Source organism: Trichomycterus rosablanca, chromosome 5 (assembly GCF_030014385.1).
Source record: "Trichomycterus rosablanca isolate fTriRos1 chromosome 5, fTriRos1.hap1, whole genome shotgun sequence".
Classification (NCBI taxonomy): domain Eukaryota; kingdom Metazoa; phylum Chordata; class Actinopteri; order Siluriformes; family Trichomycteridae; genus Trichomycterus; species Trichomycterus rosablanca.
This window is the reverse complement of record NC_085992.1, coordinates 32,750,553-32,764,965: the sequence shown is the minus strand read 5'-3', so window position 1 is coordinate 32,764,965 and position 14,413 is coordinate 32,750,553. Positions and strand designations below refer to the sequence as shown.

Here is a 14,413-nt window from a genome sequence, read left to right as displayed (position 1 = left end):
CTCCCCGTGTCTGCATAGGTTCTCTCCGGGAGCTGTGGTTTCCTCCCACAGTCAAAAGACATGCAAGTGAGGTGAATTGGAGATACAAAATTGCATTCATGACGTATGATATTGGACTTGTGAACTGATGAATCTTGTGTAACGAGTAACTACCTGTCTTGTCATGAATATAACCAAAGTGTGTAAAACATGACATTAAAATCCTAATAAATAAATAAAACTCTGCAGATGGATTATATTGCAGCTAGCAAAGTGGGTAGGACTTGTCATAAAGTTAGCGATAACAAAGCCTATTAATTATGATTGGCAAATTTTACAGACTATTGACATTTAAAATAGGTCTTTTTCATTAAATTCCTATTGTTTAGTCTTCAGAAAATCTACAGGTGGTCTACTTCACAGCACAACATTCTTTGCTTGCCTGAATTTTACGCTCTAGTTAAGCGAGTATTTGTGGACTGACTTTCTGGGTAAAATAGTTATAGTGTTAACAGGAATCCATATAGCTTTGGTTAATCCTAACCCTACTTCAAAATACATTCTTAAAATGTGAAACGTTGTTTTTATTTTCTTTTATTTATTTTCTTTGTCTATTTATTTTCCCCTTATATTCATGTTTCTGTGTGGCACTGAGAGCTGCAGTTGTACCCTAGCAGTTAAGGTACTGGACTAGTAATCAAAAGGTTGCAGGTTCAAGCCCCACCACTGCCAGGTTGTCACTGTTGGGCTCTTGACCAAGGCCCTTAACCCTCAATTGCTTAGATGGTGTGGTGTACGGGCACAGTACTGTAAGTCGCTTTGGACATAAGCGTCTGCTAAATGTCGAAAATGTAAATGTAAATGCACCACCAACCCACCCAATGACATAGGTTCTGGGTTCGATCCTCGTCACTAGTTACTGTCTGTCTGTGAGGAATCTGCGTGTTCTCCTTATCTTTGAATGCTTACTAGAGAGGGATTAGGGTATAGTGATAATTATTCAGAATGGAGCACAGCTACAGCACAACGACCTAAACGCTGCTTGTAGGAGGCGGGTGTTGTCTAAATACGGGTGGGAAATACACAGCAGTGACGCTTAGTGCGCATAGCGACAGTCCGCCAAAAGTTTAGCGCGCTAGCAGCTATCAGTAGCTCTGACCGGTGTGGAGTGGAGTGGAGTGGAGTGGACTAGCTCAGCCACCACTAACAGTGGGAAGATGGCGCTTAAGCGAATTCAGAAGGTAAATATGAATGCTCTAACGACTTAACTAACGCTATTAATGTTACTTAGCCATCTAAACTGAGCATGTACGTTCAAAATTATGTTAGTTTGGGTCAACGTAGCGCCTTGACAAGTAGTCTCTTGTAGTAACTGGGTGCTTCACCTTTCTGTATTAGGCAAAGAGATCGAATAATGAGCTAGAAATGTGAAGAGTATGTAATCAGTTGATACATTTCTAGCCGCTGTGTATAGTACAGTAGGCCTCTTAATAAGACATGGCTAAACCAGCTGTTCACTATTTCTGTCCACAATGTGTCAGCACTGCGTGGAACAGAAAGTGTCAGTAGATCACACTCACTACCGCACACTGTAATCTTAAATTCAATATCAAACCCTGTAGTGTTGAGTACAGATCTAATCTCGAATAAGCCTGGTTCAGACACAAGCATGTACAGACAGATTCGATTAATCGTGAAGGCCCTTTCCTGTTTCAGCATGACTGTGCACTAAGCAAGCTCCATAAAGACAGGGTCTGATCAGTTTCGTGTAGAGGAACTCCAGTGGTCTGCACATAGTCTTGACCTCAACCTCATGAAAAATCTTTGGGATGAATTGGAACGTCGAGTACAATTCAGGCTATGTGAATGTGGGATCACAGATTTTAAAAAAGTACTCCATCACAGGATACAGTGCTATGGAAAAGGGGCTTATGTTTGTCTATTTATCTACCTGTTAAAATGTTATATTAATTTGTCTTTATATTGTTTATATTGATGTATTTGACCTTCTACTGTAGCAATCTTTGTCTACCAATGTTTGCCCAAGTGTTAGAGTTGCACTAATTATTAATTATGGCTGATTGCTGTTTCTATATAGCTGAAGTGTCTGATGGCTTATTTTTTTATAATAAAACATAACACATTTTTAGTAATATTTTTGATGCAATACAACCAACCTTTTCTGTGTATTTGTGTCCTTTTATTTCCCAATTGAGTCATTTTCAATCCCCAGTGAATCCACTGTCCTGATCTGATCAAGGAAAGCTAGATCACCACACTCCAGCTAGATCCCTCATGTATCCAGTCTGCGCCCACTCCTTATCACCTGCCAATGTTGAGTTCCCACACAGAGTACCCTATCACATATTGGGTGTGTTCGAAAAGCTAGTGTGCTGTCTACATAGGCAGCATTTTACGTCATCCTGTGCGCGCTCCCGAGAAGGAGGCTGTTCGAAATCCTAGATGACTTGAAATCCTCACTTCTGAGGCATCTTCATATTTCCATGTTATTTTGGCTTAAGAACGAGTGAGCATCCGACGCTGCCTTAGTGATCAAGGCTCTCACAGAACAAACATGGCTGACGGGGCGGTGAAACGAATGGAGTTATTTTTAAACGTAAATAAAATATTACTGATTTTTAACTTGTATAAACTTGTACCGAGTGTTTTTATTTGCAAGTTCGAGCTTGTCAGGAAATGTAATAGTTATCGGTACATGAAGGGAGCTGCTATATTGACGTTAGCATTAGCGCTGTGCTACCTCAGTTCATTGTTTTTAATGGCAAGATGATAAATGCTAAACCCAAAACCCGAAACCCGATGGAAGCATGTAAGTAGTGCATTCGAATAACCTGCCTTATAAGTCATTGACTTATTAGAATCTTCTCTACTGAGGCAGCTGCCTATGTAGACAGTAAGACAGCAAGGCAGCTCCCTAGGTTTTCGAACACACCCATTGAGAGCCATTCTAAGCTCCATTCTACAACCACCCCAACTCGTGCAGGCACCCTGACTAGTCCTGCAGTTTGCATATTCTAGTGGAATCAGGAAGAGACCCGGTCTAACCTTCCCTCCCTTTATTTATGGACACACAGCCAGGTTGGTCGCTATGTTGACATTCAAACTTGCAAGTTTGAACACTCCACAGTGGTTTGCTATGAGTCCTGGAGCCTTCAGTTTGATCCTCATCTTTGTTCACTGTCTGGCATGTTGTACCTGTGTCTGGGTTTCCGCTGGGTCACCCTGGTATTCTTATTTCCCACTTTTTAAAAACATGTACAAGGTGAATTGGCTGCTCTAAAATGCCCCAATATTTGAGAGTACGGGTCTGTAAAAGCTTTGCAAGGGATTGGTGCCTTGGACAACCCCTTCTAAGCTCAAACTATTTTTTAAGTCACCTATTTATATAACAATACAATTACAAATATTGCCAGTTTTTCAAATATTTTGTCTGCCGGCTCTGTTTGGCTTTTTCTGGTTTCGGTTGTGCACGTGTACTATTGTCTGTCTATTAGTATGTCCACAAAAAGGGGCCAAAAGTGTAAAACCACTACTGAACATACTTTCATTTAGCATTTTTCCTGAATTTATGGAACAATGGAAACTATATAATTTGCTTAACAATTTGAGTTTTTGACACTGATCATGCCAATTCCCCTGTAGAAATGGTCAGATGTCCTCAAGCCTTTACCTTTTTTTATTAAAGCACTTGCTCCAACATTTTTAGACCGCAGTCACTGCTGTTCTAGCACTGAGTCATTTAGAAAGTGTATTTATATAGTATTTATAAAGAAAGTGTTTTTAACACTATGCTTGATGGTAGTCAACTTTGAGGCCTCATGTTATCAGATTATTGTCAACCAGAATTGTAGATTTAAAACATGTTGTTAAGCTGTTTTTGCAGTGCAGTGCTGAAGGGTTTAGTTAGATAGTTATGTTGGTCTGCCTTCTAAGTGAATGGCCCCTTCACTCCTGTATAGATACACACATACACACTTCAGGTGCTTCCCACCCACCAGTAAAAATAAACGTCCCTCTACTCGTGTTCAGCCATGGAAACAGACATGCCTATCTACTTGTTTAGGCAGTGGCCCTACCCCTTCTGACCCTCAGGAGCTAAATATACACCTAATACCAACAGACAGTATTCACAGAACGTGTTTTGCCAAAATTATTATGACAAAAACATTAGTCATGTGTCACCTTTTATCACTTGTTGAGTAACATTTAAGCTGACCTCTAATTTCAGAGCTACAAATGACTTAAAATGTTTACCTCTCCTTTATTTGTTGTAAACACCAGACTTATAATCAATTACTTTATCAATATTTTCTAACCATTGTGCCAACATATTATACAGCCTTTAAACCTAACAAGTTTCATTTCATTATAGTATATTCTCTGTTAAGTGTATGTATTATTGCAGTATAATACACAACAGTACAAGGCTAATGTAACAGACCCAGGTCATGTATTTATATGTATTGTCTCTCAAATGCAGTAAACGATGCCAATCAGAGCTTTCCAACAATCGTTTGCCTCTTGTTCACACTTGCTTTTTTGTAGGAGCTGACTGACTTAGCCCGTGATCCCCCAGCACAATGTTCAGCAGGTCCAGTTGGGGATGATGGTGAGTCCCTAAACCTTAACCCATACCCAAACTTCAAAGGTGGATCAATTGACTTTACAGATAAACATCTTATTTTTTTTCTTCTAGTATTTCATTGGCAGGCTACCATCATGGGCCCTGTAAGTATGACCACATTTCATACTATTCATATATGTTATTCCCTGTCATACAAAACATGTTAAAATAAGAGGTGACCCAACACAGTATTAAACATGCCCCGGTCCCAACTTGGAACCTGTTATAGCCATTAAACTTAAAGTTTTGGCAGTTTTGGATTTGTGTGACTGCCTTCTTTTACACACTGAGTTCAGAAAGTATTTAGACCCCCTGATCTTTTGCACATTATTGTGTTGAATTGATTTAGATTATTTTGCCACTTTTACCCATCAATCACATAATCATGTCCCTCAATTCTGACCGGTTTCATTGTCCCTGCTGCTAAGAAGTATCCTAGCATGATGATGCCCTCACCATATATTCACCATATATATATGATATTGACCATGTAATGTGTTTACCAAACAATTCTGCTCAAAGAGTTTAGTTTGGACATTATCTTATATGCCTTTTAATCAACAGTGCCCCTCTTGCCACTGTGCCATAAAGGTCTGATCTATAAACTGCTGCATAAGATGGGCGTCCACCCAACCGGTTCTCCTATCTCTGCACAAATTCTTGGAGCTTTTTAGAGTAACTATTGGCCTCTTTTTTTTTTTTTTACCCCAATGACCAATGCCCTTCTTTCTTGGGTCCCCAAATTGCTGGACAGCCAACTTTTGAAACGTTCAAGGTTTTTCCAAGCTTCTTCCATTTCAAGGCTATTTTCGTCAATATTGTTTTATATCTTTGCTGTTATTCATACCTTGCCGCAATTGAATCGTACACATACAATTCCTTTGACTTTATGGCTTGGTTTCTGTCCTGACAACGCTTTAGGTACTGTTATAGACCCAGGTGTGTGCCTTTCCAAAATATATCCAGTCAAGTCAGATTGTAACAGAGGAGTTCTAGATACATCCCAAGAATAATTCTAGCAAATAGGATGAAATTGACCATAATTGGAGTGGCACAGCAAGGGGGTCTGAATGCATTTGTGAATAAGTGCTTCTATTTTTTGATTTTTAATTAATTTTCAAAAACTATTTACTTTGTCATAACTGATGATAAATTGTAGATTGACGGGTAAAAATGGGAATTAAAATAAATCGCTACACAATTAAGTACAGCTCTAAGACCCAAAAAGGGTCTGAATAGTTTTAAAAAAAAAAAAGAAAAGAAAAAAGGATATCACGTTGTCATTGACTTATTTATTTTGGTTCATAAGTTATCTCTTATTAACAACAAACAGCTTATATGCAGTGGAAGAGCTTTCAAATGTCAAACTATTGCATTTGTAGCCTAAGAGTAGTGCTGGACAATAATTCGATATCGATATCGATATATATCGCGATAGAAAATGTTTCAATAACGGTGATATGATTTTTAAACAAAATCGATCGATATGCATTACGTCAGTGCGCTTTGCCCGTGTTACTTTTTTGCGGAAGCATTTCTGCTCGCAGGTGTTCCCACAGGGACGCAATTCAACAGCGCACCTCAAGCGAGTAGTTCTCCATCAAAACAGTGCAGTTACACACTCAACATAAATGTCAACCACCAACACAATTACAGAAAAAGTTCTACTACTAAGTACTAATACCAGTTATTAATATTACTTCTTATTAGTTGAGGCGCGCTACGAATAAAGGCACCAACGGGATATTCGCGTTCCACTGTTGCCAGATTGGGCGGTTTTCCTCCTAATTGGGCGTTTTTTTTTTCAAAAACAATTTAATAGCATTTAAATAACACTTCTATTGAAAAGAGAATATTCAGTTTTAAGGATCCCCAGCATTGTAGAAGGCTAATTAAAATAGTCAATTTTCAATGCTGATTTGGCTTAATAGTGTTGGTCAGTCTGTATCATATTCTTGAAAGAAAATTAAAATTGGTTTTCCATGCATTCACACTGGCATGTTCTGGGGTTCAAATGAGTCTCATCAGTACACACAAGTTTGCAATCAAATGATCAAGTATTGCAAAGGAATATCTTTGAAATTCTGTTAAGGTTATAGGCTATATTTTAGTTTTTCACAGGGAAAATGAGAAAAAATAAAAAGCTTATTATGCTGGGCTTGATGTAATTCCACATGGCACTCACTGCCATAGGTAAATGAGTGAGTGACCAAAACACTACTAAATCAACAGCCACTAGCCACATACAAAAATAAGGTATCAGACAGTTTCTGTGCCGCCCCTGTGCGAGCAATGGTCTCAGTCTGGCAGTGGCGATTTCTCTAAGACTGCAAGGGAAGCTCAGCTTCCCCTAAAATGTCCAAAATTAAATGGTCAAATATGTACAGTTGTGTTAACATTTCATTGATTACAAATGCGTTAGAACACGTATATCTCGAAGACGAGTTCGTTCAGAATCAGCTAATTATCACAAATCGACTCGATTTTCTTAACTTAACTCATACATTCCCGTAGCGTCAATGCATTTGCCTGCAGAAGCTGAGCGTCTCTTCACTTCTATGGGACTGCGTTGAGGTTTTTTTTTTAATGCTCCGAAACTCGCCGGTCATTGGATAAATGCCTCGATTTTGTCCCGCCCCCGGACGCTGAGCGTCTCTGGGGGTGAATGGGGCTGTGGGCGGGTCTGGACGCTGAGCTTCTGCAAGATGATTGGAGGATCAGTGGAAAGGCTGAATCCCGTTTTGATTGTTTGCTCATTTGAGCGCTACACCGTCACTTCTCAAACTCAAAAGAAGCTTTATTGGCATGACAAATAGGGACATTCGTATTGCCAAAGCAATACACTTCATTAGTCACTTAATCACTGGGAGCTTCAGTCCCATCGCGGATTTTGCGAGTGAAGTCGAAAGACAAACTGTAACCCATTTCAGGCCATTTTCTTGTAAAAGGAACAGAGGGCAGAATTTATGTGTAAATAAATTGACAAATTTTATGATGTAAGCCGACAATGAGCTTCCCCTCTTTGAAAGACCAGCAGCCGCCACTGCAGTCTGGCCACCCCTATGGAAATTGTCTGGCTTTGCCCCTGTCCACAGTTGAAAAAGAAGCAGATGAAATAGCTGATAAGAGAGGAAGGACTAATTCAGTGGTGTTCAGCTTGTATTTCTTGCCAGAAACCAGAAAAGAGGTTTGCAGGTACAGCCATCCAATTTTGGTGTTTTTGGCAGTTTTTCTGACATTTGTGTTATTCATATCGTTATCGGAATTATATCGTATCGACCGAAATTAGGAGTTATATCGTGATATAAATTTTAGCCATATCGTCCAGCCCTACCTAAGAGTATCTAAAACACTCCAGTATAACTGATTTAAGTAGATGTGAGGAAGCATATGAAATTTTAGTTCTTCAGCATTAATACATGAATTAGGGTCAACAATGTTTCATTTTGATTGCTCACCAGATAGTGAGGTAACATCACATCATACTACTAACAAAGTTACAAATTTGGTTAATAGTTAAATAATTGGTAAATAGTTAATAGTTGATCTGGTTAAAAAAACGGCAATAATACATGAAGCCAGCTAGTTATTGAAAAGTAACTGGCATAAATTCTAAACAGTCATGTCCAACATTTGGGAAAATCTTCATGATAAAAAATGCTCACTTTTATCTGTATGAGTTGCCTGGTGGAGAAAAAGAAATTATATTTGCACTTTGATTCTTTCAAACTACAGGCTTTTCAAAAATGGGATATAATTAAATAAATGTTGTCTGTAAACATAAATGATTAAATATCTAATTTGGTATAATCATGGTGAGCATGAAGCTATATTACATAGCTATTTTAGTAAACCTATGCAAATAACTTGTATTGTTTGCATGCAGAATGAGAGTCCCTATCAGGGTGGTGTTTTCTTCCTGACTATACACTTTCCAACAGATTACCCCTTTAAACCTCCAAAGGTAGGACTCTTAAATATCAATTTTCAGACAAATGTGTTCAGTGTGTGTATATTATTTTTTGTAATACTATTTTCTTGTTTTAGGTTGCATTTACCACACGAATCTACCACCCAAATATAAACAGTAATGGAAGTATCTGTCTGGATATTCTCAGGTCCCAGTGGTCCCCAGCACTTACCATTTCTAAAGGTACCAACATAAATGTGCTTATATATTTGTGCAGTATACTGTAAACTGTATGAGGACCCCTTACCACAAGCTTTTTGGATGCATCTTTCCAAAATCATTGGCGTTTAAATGGAGTTTCAATCATAAGTTCAGCACTGATGAAGGCCTGAAGACTTCCGATTCATCGTAAAGGTGCTGAATAGGGTTGCGGTCAAGATATTTGTACAGTAAATGGCGAAAAAATGTGGACATCTTACCACGAGCTTGTTGGATGCATCTTTCCGAAATCATTGGCATTTAAATGAAGTTGCAATCATGAGGTCAGCTCTGATTAAGACCTAAAGACCTCCAATTCATTAAATAGGCATTGAATAGGGTTGAGGTCAAGTCTCTGAAGATTCTCCACACCAAACTTTTAAAACATGTTTTAGTTTATCGACCTCACTTTGAGCACAGATCTGAAGAGTGAGAAGATCACTCCAGGATATTCCAGGACTGATTCCCTAACTGAGCTTTGGTTGACTTGGGAGTGTGCTTGGGTTCATTGTCTTGCTGGAAAGTCCAATTATCACAAATGTTTAATCTCATCACAGAAAGTGTAACATTCTTCCTCAAAATGCCTTGGTATGTCTGTAAATCAAGCTTACCAGTTCCTGCAGCAGAAAAAAATATCCCCACCTCATCACTGATCTATTTTCAGGCTTGACCGTACTTGACCAGAGATAGTACTCTACTGGTTATACGCCTCACCTTTCTTGAGCCAGACAAATTGCTGATCCATATGGCCAAACAGTTCCAGCTTTAATGTATTGCTTCATATAACTGTCCCAGAACTCTGCAGTCCACTGACACATTAGTTCCAGCCTTCATCATGTCACCCTTTGAGTCTTCTACAGTAACACAGGGTTTTTTTATTACTGTCCTGATGAGATTGATAAGGCCTCTGGACGAAATTTAGATTCAGGCAGATTTACTGCTGCACCATAAGTTTGGAACTTTCAGGCAATGCCCCCTGTGGTGCCTCTAGAAACGTTCAAGGTCTTGGAAATCTTCTTATACATACTGTCCTTTTGGTGCAAGCTGACTTCATTTGAAGCAAAATCTAGCTCTGCAGAAAAGTTTGGAGTTTTATAATTAGTTGTCCTGTTCACGTACTTGTGGCCAGATTATATATCTGTTTTAATGGTTCATTGTCTAGTGCATTATTTTTTCTATCAGCCATTGTGTATACACTATAGTTGATTGTGTTGTGAGCATTGTAAAATGAATCTTCTTTGTTTTGTAGTTCTCTTGTCCATCTGCTCACTATTATGTGATCCAAACCCAGACGATCCTCTTGTACCAGAGATTGCACGAATCTACAAGACAGATACGGAGAAGTATGTATACTTTAGTACCGTTGATCTCTTTTGCACTCTCATGTACATAGTTATTCACAAACTACACATAAAGCCTCGGGAAAGGCAGCTTGGTAAGTGCCTATTATGTCTGTTTGCTACAAAGCTCTGTATATACTGCTCAGTTCTGATTGTTCAGTAGATGTATTTGTCAGTATGTTAATACTGAAAAAGTGACTAACAACTTTTATACTGTAGTGTTTTGTGTTCAAGCGTCCAAGACATTCATGTTGCTTTCTCTCACTCCCACTGTTATAAATCATTCAGTGTAACAAAAGTTCACTTTAACTATACAGTGCATTCAAAAAGTATTCAGACTCCTTGACGTTTGGCTGACATTGTTCAGTTCAATATACTGTTTTCAATGTTTTCTTGGTACATAAGTGGGATAGTGGTGTGTTTGATCACCCTGTTGGGTTTGCAATAATGATCACTTGGCTTCCACTATCCTACTGCCTTGGCAGGTACAATAAAATGGCAAGAGAATGGACAGAGAAATACGCCATGTTGTAGGTGCTGGGTAAGAGCCTGTGCACTTTATACAGCACTGATCGATATGAAGAGTTTTACATTAATGCTGTTTACAGTGTGGAAATGCATGAATGTGCGATGAACTCTAACAGCGATCTGTTGACTTGTAGTGCAACTAATCTGAAAGTGAAAGTCCTACATAAACAAAATGATTCCAGCATGAGTCGAGGTACATGGCAACTAAATAGCCTTGATCATTGGCTAATGTCTTACTCTTTTTTTTTTTGGTTACTTACTGTTTTCTCAACTCTGCTTGCATTACACAATATGTTTGAGTAACAGCAGTGTTATATAACGGCTCTGCACCTTAAAACATTTTACTCTGGTTTGGTCGGTTACCACAGCAAGCAAATGTTTTAAAGCACAGTGGTAGTTTTGATTATTAATACTTCTGTCACTGGTGAGTACTTAATCTATTAATCCATAATTAATTTAGTGGTAGTCTTTGCAGTGCTGTCATCCAGGTCTGGCACCCTACTTACGGTGGCAGGCAGTGCTAAGTGCACAGGGCAGTTGGATAAACCTAAATTGGGACAATAGAAATGTCCACTACACAATTTATTAAAAACTAGGTTGTCAGGATGCTGATAATGTTCCTTATTAATACTGTAATCCTGACTGTTGCTTTCATTTGTTTGTTTTTTCTAATAGATGTGTGGAATTTAAATGGCTTATTAATTACTTCTATAAAAAGTTTGACTAGGCATGTGTATGAATATGGCCAACAGTATGCAAACACCTGACCATGAATTGTTAGACATTCTAGCTTCTCTATACACATTTGAGCCACTAACAGCGTACAATCTTTTGGGAAAGCTTTTAATTTTAAAGTCTTTCATAATTTGTGCTCATTCAGTCAAAAAACATTGATGAGGTCAAGCACTTACACTGAACGAGAAAGCTTGGCTCATAAACATTTCAACATTGGCGAGTCTGGAGTGGGGGAACCACAAACCATGTGTTACCTTGCTTTGAGTACAGGGACACAATCATGCTGGAAAGGGCCTACCTCAAACTGTTGCTACAAAGTGAGAAGCTTAGATACATCTGAACTTGAACTCAGTAATTAGGGGTGGTGTCCACATACTTTTTGCCATATACTATATGATGGTATTACAGATTTTTTAAAACTTACATCTTTGTGCAGTTCAGCATGTTTAGAAGAAGCATTAAATTAACCAAAATGTGTGAATGCCTCTATCATGGTTTGGTTGTTTCCAGTTCACAGCCACTATTTTATTTTAGTGGTCATCCAAATACATCAGGACATTTGGGTTTTTTGAATCCCAGCATTAGACAGTGTAGACAAAGACATTGTTTGTTATGATACCCTTTCAAACAATGTTAAACATAATTTTAAACTTATTATGCACACAAGTAAAACAGCATTGGGTGAGAGTATTAATGGTGAGACTTCTTTGTGAAATAAAGAGCTGTGTATGTCACAAACTAATGTTAGCAGTTAATCAAGCCATTAACCTTAAATAAGCTCAAAGCTTAGATCATATACTGTATATTTTAATAGATATTCTTTGTAGAATAGAAAGTAATTCAATGAAAAATAAAAACATTGTTTTTGACCGTAAAAACAACACACTTGGGGCTTATTTTATAAAGCTGCTGTATTTGTCAGTAAAGTAAAGGAAAATGCATTCTTAAGTTAATGTTACAAATAATGTGGCAAACTAATGTGCTCTATTGTCATTTTCATTTTTAATTGTACTAAACATGCTTTGTCTTTTTTTTGTTTTGCAGATACAACAAAGTAGCACGGGAATGGACACAGAAATATGCCATGTGATGTTGGCTGGACACATTAATAAACTGTTGTTTATGCTCTCATATTTGGTCACTGTCTTAAGACCATTGTATCCCTTCTGTCTCCTGCGGAGGAATGGTCCACGGCTGTCTGCTCAAATCAAGACTACAGCAAAACATGCAGGAATTTGTTTTTTTCAGCTACAATGTGGAATTCACCCAGCCAATGGAATGTCTCCTCTGCCTCTTCTGCCTTGTGGTCCTCGTGTCAGACATTTATTCTGACCTCTCAACCGATACCTGCTCAGGCAGAAGGATTTTGACTGTAGGCTGTATAATATAATCACTGGTAGCATAGCACTGGCATCACCAGACACCTTCTTCTGTTTTGCTAGTTTGTACAGATCTGCAATTATTAGATTCATTTCCATAGCTATAACGATAAAACGCAACTTGCTTAACCCCAGCTAGCTTAAATGTTCTGCTAATTTTATTTTCCCCTCAATAAAGTTTCACATCATTATCTGTTTCTGTGTAATGTTTGTGAACATAGCTATAGCATGTAATGTAATATGACAGATTATACAGGGCATTGAGTAAAATAACAGAACTGTGATAATATTTGGCTTACAAGGGATAGGTCCTGTCTTCTCCAGAATAAGTTTAATCATTCTTAAAAATGTTCCAGCCCAAAATTATTGATGAAGGTATTACTTCAATAGTGTTTAAATGTAGTGATAAAAAGGCCATAGAACATTAATGTACTGGAGTTTTGAAACTTTTTTTTAATAATGTGAGCACTGTGTTTGGGGACAGGGATATAAAGGTGAAAGCTGGTAAAGTGGTTGCCAAACAACAACATGGATCTTAAAATCCTGGGTTTAAACCTTGACTTCTTAGTCGCTGTCGTTGCACGCTCTGAGGTGGCTTTCCTCACAAACTCGGGCAGTAGGTGAAGTAACAAACTACTGAGTTTAGGTGTGAATGAGTGTGGTGGATTGGAACCCTCAGTCCAGTCGTCCAGTTTTCAGTCGTCTTCATTCAGATCATTACATGTGAATAATTTATTGAATAGTAACCAAACGTAAATGTAGCAAATATTCTATATTAATAATTTTTTTGTGTGGCTAAAATCAGCACACGGCTACCTAGCCAAATAACCAAATGCAAATACAGTAGACCCTTGACTTACGAATTTAATTGGTTCCGAAGGGCTGTTCTTAACTCAAAATGTTCATTAGTTAAACCTATTTTTCCCATAAGAAATAATGTAGATAGAATTAATCTCTGCTAGACTCCCCAAACCCCCCCCCCCCCTTACCTAACCTTTCTAATGTCTTAAATTGTCTTTTTTGTTATAAATACAAGTACAGTATATTTTCCCTTTAATCTCAAATTATAGAATATACATTACTGTAATAAACAATAATAAACAACAATACACAGTAGTACTGTACTGAACATAAAACACACACCACATTCCAGTACAGTACGTGTGCTTTACTATACACCATAATACATTTCCTTTTTTATAAAATGTATCTACCAGAAACAACAATAACTCTCATATTTCTCTATTATTTCCTTCTTTATTTCAATAGTGTTGTATTTTGTAGGTGTAATTGCACGAAAGAAAGAATACTTTACTCAGCCGAATTCCTTCTTCTCTCTCACTCACTGTCCCCTCTATCTGATACACAGTGACAGCTACTGGCAGGAGTAATTATACAACAACAAATGTAATAGATTTTTTCATTTTCTCACCACTACGCTTTCTCTGCACCTTATTTGGGGACATTTTAATATAGAATTTTACAAAATATCAAGAAACGTCCGCTGTCCGAATGTTCGCTCACTGTATATATATAGAGAGAGAGAGACGGTTGGAGTCAACTTGTTTGTGACGTCACGTGTTTCGCGAATTTCAGTTCGTAATCCGAAATTTGTTCGTACGTTAAGTTGAGAAAGATC

General features: G+C 38.0%; 1 protein-coding gene across 2 annotated transcripts; it reads left to right on the top strand.

The window, feature by feature from the left end:
• The first annotated feature begins 1,106 nt into the window (after positions 1–1,106).
• ube2d3 (ubiquitin-conjugating enzyme E2D 3) lies at positions 1,107–12,965 on the top strand. 2 transcript variants are annotated; one of them, XM_062996013.1, is made up of 8 exons: positions 1,107–1,220; positions 4,546–4,609; positions 4,697–4,728; positions 8,511–8,588; positions 8,672–8,777; positions 10,042–10,135; positions 10,618–10,673; positions 12,440–12,965. In XM_062996013.1, the coding sequence occupies exons 1-7, from the start codon at positions 1,197–1,199 to the stop codon at positions 10,664–10,666; spliced, it is 447 nt and encodes a 148-aa protein (XP_062852083.1). In that variant the 5' UTR covers positions 1,107–1,196; the 3' UTR covers positions 10,667–10,673; positions 12,440–12,965. The 2 variants fall into 2 exon arrangements, with proteins under 2 accessions (XP_062852083.1, XP_062852084.1); XM_062996014.1 differs by lacking the exon at positions 10,618–10,673 and having other exon boundaries at positions 1,110–1,220.
• The last annotated feature ends 1,448 nt before the right edge of the window (positions 12,966–14,413 follow it).

Excerpts from the sequence above, each read along its gene's own strand:
- ube2d3 (XM_062996013.1), top strand. The coding sequence starts at position 1,197 with ATGGCGCTTAAGCGAATTCAGAAG. Across the intron at positions 8,589-8,671 it reads ACCCCTTTAAACCTCCAAAG|GTTGCATTTACCACACGAAT; the intron begins GTAGGACTCTTA and ends TTCTTGTTTTAG. Across the intron at positions 10,136-10,617 it reads TACAAGACAGATACGGAGAA|GTACAATAAAATGGCAAGAG; the intron begins GTATGTATACTT and ends CTGCCTTGGCAG.